This window comes from Coptis chinensis, chromosome 3, assembly GCF_015680905.1.
Source record: "Coptis chinensis isolate HL-2020 chromosome 3, ASM1568090v1, whole genome shotgun sequence".
Classification (NCBI taxonomy): domain Eukaryota; kingdom Viridiplantae; phylum Streptophyta; class Magnoliopsida; order Ranunculales; family Ranunculaceae; genus Coptis; species Coptis chinensis.
This window is the reverse complement of record NC_141458.1, coordinates 91,719,022-91,726,502: the sequence shown is the minus strand read 5'-3', so window position 1 is coordinate 91,726,502 and position 7,481 is coordinate 91,719,022. Positions and strand designations below refer to the sequence as shown.

Sequence of the window (7,481 nt, the reverse complement as noted above, 5' to 3'; positions counted from 1 at the left end):
AGAATAGTGTCTGGGTCAATTGGGTTTGGAAAAACCAATTGGAGAATAAATTTTTGTGGACTATGCCGATTCCCAGAGATTGTTCTTGGTCATGGCGTAACATCTTGAAGTGTAGAAAGGAAGCAAGAGAGCTAATCTGTTATTCTATCTCAAATGGTGAAGATACTCTCTTATGGCATGACATTTGGTGCAGCAGCAGTCCTCTCTTACATAATCCACAAGCGGTAGTCGAAATCTTGCTTCCCCTCAATGCAACAGTGAAGGAGCTATTGACCAATAGAGGCTGGAATGACATTGTTAGTAATTTACAGTGCAGTACCCTCAAAGAAGATATTTTGAGTACCAAAATTAATCGACACATAGAGAGAGAGATCGAGTAGTGTGGATACCACATCATAGTGGTCATTCACGACGAGCAGTGCGTACCACGCTCTGAGAAGACATAAGGGAAAGGTTAGATGGCAAGGCCTAGTATGGGGTCGACTGGTTATACCTAGTCATTCCTTTACTGCTTGGCAATTATTCTCAAACAGTCTCTCCACTTAATACAGGTTAGTATAGAAAAAGATTCTAACACATTAATCATGCTGCCTGTGTCAGCAAAGTCGGGAATTCTCAAATCATCTATTTTTTTAATGCTCCTTTTCTTGAGAGGTGATCAATGGCATTAAGATAGTCTTGGGTATTGTAACTGATTGCAGAAGCTCAAATAGAGAATGGTCTTCTCTTTTGAAACTTTGCAGAGGGTCTAGCCAGGTGGTGGAAATCTATAAGAGTTACATATGTACAATAGTTAATGGGATTTGGAAGGAGCACAATGCACACAGGTTCTCTAATCATAGTAGGCCAGCATCAGTGGTGTTGAAATGCATTCTGAGGAATATGAGAAGATATATACAGGTGAAGGTATCGGAAATGGAGGACTCTGATGATGCCTGAAGGCTAGCTCATGATCTTGGGATCCAGGTAAAGTTTAAAAGTGCGACACAACAGTATTGCACTTGGGATCCACCTGAATAGGACATAGTTAAACTGAACACAGATGGGGCTGTTGCAGGAAATGGTACGGGCCATGGGGTAGCAATCCGAAACAGTAAGGGTGAGTTATTGACTACATTCACTGGTAGTGGAGGAGAGAGCTCAATACTCTTCCAAGAACTAAAGACTATTGAGATTGGTTTGTGTAGATGTTTGGAACTAGGCTGTGTACAAGTGGATGTGGCATCAGACTCATTACAAGCAGTACAAATGATTAACAAGCTAGCCAAGCCGCCATGGAACTGTGAAGATGTGTTAAACCACATTTTAGATACATTGTCACAGTTGTTAAGTTGTACCTTCTCACATGTTTTTCAAGAGTCAAATAGAGTTGCCGATCACCTGGCTGGCCTCTCTATTGCCCATGGTTTTAATTTTGTGAATGTTGGTCCTCCTATATGTAGAGAGTTGTATAATCTCATTGAGGAGGATGCAAGAGGCACCATTTATGTAAGAATTGGATGATGAATACAGGTGAGGGTCAGCCTAACCCTAGCTTAAAGTTTAAAAAAAAAACACTATCAACACGACTTTCCCAACGAGTAGCTAGCCGATGCTGACTTAAGAGTAAAATCTTTCAGATTCTCTTCCAAAATCTACCACCGCTTTGTAGATTGTGAAAACAACGTATAAATTTGTTGTACAACCCCAAAAAAATATTTTTCTTTACCACAACAATTATCCATATCACAAAGTGTTAAATTAAGACTATGACAACCACAAGGAGTATAAAATGCTCTAGGGTTAATATCTAGTAGTTTTTTTTGTACACCTTGGTGTTTCCCTTTCATATTAGACCCATTATCATATCCTTGACCTTGTACATCATCAATATTAAGATTAAGAATTTTAAGTACATTTTGCAATTCTAGAAAAAGTCCCTACCCTGAAGTATCATTCACTACCATAAATTCTACAAAGTACTCATCTACTCTTATTGGACAAGTCGAAACATCCACACATCTCAATATCAAAGTCATTTGTTCTTGGTGACTAAAATCTGGAGTGCAATCAAGTATCATAGAAAAATATTTTGCTTCTTTAACTTTTTGAATAATTGCATGTTTAATTTCAAAAGCTAACATACTTATCAATTCATTTTGTATTTTATGACCAAGATAATGATAATGAATTTCACTATTATCTATGCGTCGAACATGTTCTTGCATTATTAGATCCCATTCTGCAATCATTTCAATTATGCCTAAAAAAATTCCATTGTTATTTTCATATAATTTCTCATTTGTTCCTCGTAATGCCAAGTTATATTTACCAAGATATTTCACACCAGATATTATTCTACGTAATTCTGCCTTCCAATGTTCTTTCTCTTTGTTAATTTGGTGTTGAACATATTTATCAATAGTTTCTTCTTTTTCCAATCTCTTACATAAGTCATTCCAAGTGATCATGTTAATGATGTGGTATGTACTTGTTTCATGTTGATGAAGCCTAGTACTAAGATGCTCCCAATCATTATACCCTTCATTTACCAACAAATCTTTTTGAAAACCTTTTTTTTAAAGAACTTGCAACAAAAACAAAACACTTTATCCATTGCCTTGCAATATACTAACCATTTTCTATCCTCTGTAAATCCATTCAGTAAATTTCGAGTATAAAATGTTGAAAAACAACTATCTTTAGGTCCTTTTCCAACTAATAAGTCCCTTATAGGACCCCTTTTCACTAATAAATCTCTAGATAATGTGCCAAGATTGTCCCAAGTTCTTGGGTCATAAATGTCTAAGGGAATGGATTGACTTGGTTGTTTGTTGCCAAAATTACCGACTTCTTCATTTTCAATATGCCCCAGAACACCAGCATCCTCATTGCTATCATTTTCAATAGGGTCAGGATTACTAACATTTTGGTTTCCATTGTTATCTAGATCATCAGCATTTTCATTTCCATCTGAATTTCTTTCTAAACCTTGTAGTTCTTTAAGAATAAATTTATCAAGGGCTCCTTTCTGAGATTGAGTTAGTTCTATAAGTCTTTGTCTCTTTTTACGTTTTTCATGTCTAGATTAACACTTTCTAGGAAGCATTTTTAAAAAAAAATGAAATTAACAAGAAATTGAGTTAGAACAATAGAACCTGATATGCTTAATACTTAAATGAAGATGGAAGATAGTGCCATAGTGGTATGCGTCTGCCTTGATGAAGTCACTACACACTTCACAATTCACATGACAATTTGTAATGCTTGCAATTAAAATATATATACAACACTAAATTATACTAGATTACTTTGAAATTAAATTGAGTTATTAAAATAATATTTAAGAAAGGAAAAATTGATTTTAATCTCTAACTTACTTGAAGAAGAATCAAAAGTTAGGTGAATAATCAAAGTGAAAACTAATACAAATCCATAATTGTAAAAAGAAATTTTGAGAATGAGAGGATTAAAGGATACTAGATGATCAGAAGGTGAAATGGTAAATGAGGGGGTTTTTTTTTTGTACTCTTTATTTTGTATTTGAGTAATTGAGGCAAATAATTAATGAGGTATCTAGTCGTTGAGAGAGATATCTAGTCGTTGAGAAGATCTCGGTTTTCTTTTCGTTGAGAAGATCTCTTTTTTCGATAATGCTCATTTATTATATATCTTATTTCCTATTTTTACGAAAATAATTAATGAGGAAAGAGTCAAAGAGAATATGAGGGGATATTTCCATTGCTTATTGTGATTTGTGAAATTTCCGGTTTTTTGGGCTTTTGGTTGGTTTAGGCTTGTGATTTGCCAAATAGGCCTTTTCTACTAATACTATTTTTTTGGGCCTTGTATATTGGGGGCCCTGTGTGGTCGCCCACATTACACCTACTCAAGGCTGGGCCTGCTTTTTCGTCGCCCATAACTTGATAGCCTCTTTCAGATGCTTCAGTTTGCTACCGAGTATATGCATAGAGTTGCCTTTGGAAGCGAGTATTCCATGCATGGTAAAAACTTAAAAGATGTTGTGTGAATTCACTGCCTGTTGCTTCTTCTATATATGAGTTTTGCCTTTCTTTCTCTTCTTCTCCTGGTCTCCATTAGTCAGAGGCGGAACCAGGATGTAATATCAGGGGGGGCTAGTTTGAAGTTCACTTCTATGATTTTTTTTTCTTAAGAGAACCAATCAAATCAAACCATTCCATCCACTCCTTGTGTCAAACGAAACCACGCGAATATCTATTTGAGATCATAATTAACTAACATTGTAAACAAAAGAGTCGCCATTTTCATTATAATACTCAAAATGGACAAAAGAGTGAGTGTTGTCACTACAAACCTAGACAACTATAACAAAAACATTTAAACAAAGTACAAAGTATCGCACTAGCGAAATTTTGCCTTAAGTGGCTTCTTAATAAATTCATCTACTATCCCATCCAAATCGACTTCTTCAGTAAACTCTCATTCAATATAGACAGTCATACAATCGGCAAGAAACACATCCCCATCTTGTTACTAAGCCGTATTTTGACGATTTTCATAGCTGAAAATGCTCGTTCTATAGTTGCTATGGAAACAGGAAGTGTCAAGATAAGAAGAATCAATCTATCAATAAAAAAATAGTGTTTTGACTTTTTTGTTTCAACTAATCCTTGACATAACTTGGAGATTGTAGACATTTTCTGAAAAAGAGCATGATTAACCATATCAATCTTGTAATGTTGTAGTTGGCTTCTTAAAATATATATCTCCTTCTTAGTAAAGTCTTCACAATAAAAACAATCGGCGAGCTTGCAAATATCATCAATATTGAAAGACTTAAAAGCTTCACTTGGATCCAAAGTTGAGCTAAGAGAAAGAAGCTCCATTGTTTCATCAGGGAATCTATTCTTTAACTCCAGTAACTGGTAATCTATTACAACATTAAAAATATCGAAGTGGTAATGATGATCAACTGTAATGTAATCTCTCTGTTCACAAGAACGACCTGTACCAGCCATGTAACGAGCACCCATATCAAGTATAGCAATGTCATATCTTTCGCAAAATGAAATCACTTCTCTAAGAAAAGTGTCCCAACTTGATTCTCTTAGTTCTTGAAGAAGTGATTTTGTACTCGAGACTAAACTGATAGCATTTAAGATGTCTTGAGACTTCACTTGCAAAGCTTGACACAATAAATTAGTGATTCCCATTATCTTGTGCAATTAATGCAAGAGAAAGACAAATTTAAGGTTTCTCATTGCAATTAAAACACCTTTAGCTTCCCCACGCATAGAGTTACTTGACCCATTCTCCATGACACTTTCAAGAACTGTACAAGTTGCACCAAACAACTTTATCAAGCTACTAACCGATTCAAAATGAGAACCACATCGAGTATCTCCAGCTCGTTGCAAGGTGGACACTTGATTAGCTCCTCTTCCACTAATGATTTCACCACTAGCTACCAACTTATCAATCTTAATTTGTCGAGCCTCCTGTAACTCAGCTTTACACTTTGGTGAAACATGAAGATTAACTATAGATGCCAACTTTGAGAATAATAACCAAGCATCCGACACATCTTTAGAAGCAGCAACTAAGGCAAGTTGTAGACGATGTGCAAAGCAATGCACATAGTATGCATATGGACACTCCTTAAGAAACAATGCTTGCAATCCATTCCATTGACCACGCATATTGCTAGCACCATCATACCCCTGACCTCTAAGATTTGTAACAAGCAAATTATGACGAGCAAGGACATTGGATATAGCTTCTTTCAAAGTCAATGCACAATTGTTTTTCACGTCGACAATGCCTAAAAACTGCTCTCTAACAAAACCACCACTATCAACAAATCTTATGACAATCGCCATTTGTTCTTTGTTTGAACTATCTTGTGCTTCATCGACATGGATACAAAATTTTGCATCACCAACTTTTTCACGAATCCTCTTTCTCACTTTTTCAGTAGATATATTCAAAAGTTCCTTTTGAATTTTAAGTGAGGTATATTTGGCATTTCTCCGAGCCCCACCTATTAATTCCATAACTTTTTCATTCAACATCGCCGCAAACTTCAACACTTCCTTGAAATTCCCACTATTCTTTGATTCGGTTGACTCATCATGACCTCTAAAAGAAATCCCTCATAGCGCAAGCAATTGAATATATTGAACAATAGCTTTGACTAGCAAACGATTATTAGCAAGCTCTTCTTGACATTGTGTTTTAAACATATTATCAATGTGTCGAGAAGAATTCATAAAATTCTCACAAGACAAGGTGGCCGACCTATGTGGTGAACATGGACCTCCTTCATGTTGCAAGAAAGCACATTTCTTTCCATCATTAACCTTCTTCCAGTTTGTAAAACCTTCAATAAAAAATTCTGGATGCTTCGACGGATTTGTTTCAAAAATAAAACAAGAAAAACAATAAACGTTATCCTTCTTTATTGAGTACTCTAACCAAGGAAATTGTGAGAACCAATTATACTTGACGACCTTGTTTTCCAAACTTAGTGCTTGGATATTCTTTTTCCTATAGACAAGGTTGTGTAGACCCCTTAGAGAGATAATATATTCTAACCACTTCTTGTTGATCAACTGGGTATTCAGAAATTGGAACACGTAAACCCAAATCTTGTTCAAATGAAGAAGTCGCATCAACTTCTTGAAGCACAACACTTTGGACTTGAGGGAAATGCTCAACTTCGTTGATCATGACTGGTTGGACTTGAAGAGAAGGTTCACTTTCTTCTATAACAACCCTTTGGACTTTGGAAGGACATTGCTCATTGCCATCAACTCTTGAAGTATCAAGATTAGGTATAAGAGTTTCATCACTTTCCGATATAGCAGCTTAAAAAACGATAATAGAGTTTTTGTGTTCTTTGGTGCTTGGTGTTGCGACATGGTAACCTAAGATAGTAGATCATTATTAATAAATTGGTTCTATACATTAATAGATACACTTCAATGAAAAGGGATTGACTTACATAAAATCATTTGTTTTTTTCAATTTATTCTTTGAGTTTGAGTTCTAATATAATAAACAAACACGAAATCATATAAGTATAAATAACTAGATGCTTGGTGTAATGGTGTAGACGTGTAGTAGAAAATAATGTTATGATGTTGTAAAGTTATCCATAGCCCCACAAATCAATTTTTTTTTCTATTCAACAAAGAATATAAATTTAATCCCTACTAATAATAAAACTCATAATTGAACAAACCTCTAAGCGCTTTCAACAATTCTGTAATTCGACAATCAATGAATCAAGTGATCAACAATGTGGAGTTGGTGCGCGCAATTCAACAATTCCACAATTCGACAATAAGAAGGTTGGTGCGCGAAGGTAAGAAGGTTGGTGCCAGCGTGCTGTGAGCTCAATGCCTCAATGGCTCAATCACCTCAATGAGAGAGAGAGAAGAAACAACCTGAACCCAGGGTTTTGAAGTCCGAAAAAGTGAAAAGGTCTGTGTTTGTTGTTTTTTTTTTCGCTATCCGCG

General features: G+C 35.5%; 2 protein-coding genes across 2 annotated transcripts; both read right to left on the bottom strand.

The window, feature by feature from the left end:
* Window positions 1-4,457: 4,457 nt before the first annotated feature.
* On the bottom strand, window positions 4,458-5,174 carry LOC147511630 (uncharacterized). The gene has a single exon (XM_086598523.1). It carries the CDS (start codon window positions 5,172-5,174, stop codon window positions 4,458-4,460), a length of 717 nt encoding a protein of 238 aa, XP_086454649.1.
* Window positions 5,175-5,186: 12 nt separating this feature from the next.
* LOC147511629 (uncharacterized) lies at window positions 5,187-6,014 on the bottom strand. Its single transcript, XM_086598522.1, has one exon. The coding sequence runs from the start codon at window positions 6,012-6,014 to the stop codon at window positions 5,187-5,189; it is 828 nt and encodes a 275-aa protein (XP_086454648.1).
* Between the last annotated feature and the right edge of the window lie 1,467 nt (window positions 6,015-7,481).

Bases quoted from the DNA above. Each gene is read 5' to 3' on its own strand.
- LOC147511630 (XM_086598523.1), bottom strand. From the start codon at position 5,174: ATGGGAATCACTAATTTATTGTGTCAAGCTTTGCAAGTGAAGTCTCAA.
- LOC147511629 (XM_086598522.1), bottom strand. From the start codon at position 6,014: ATGGAATTAATAGGTGGGGCTCGGAGAAATGCCAAATATACCTCACTT.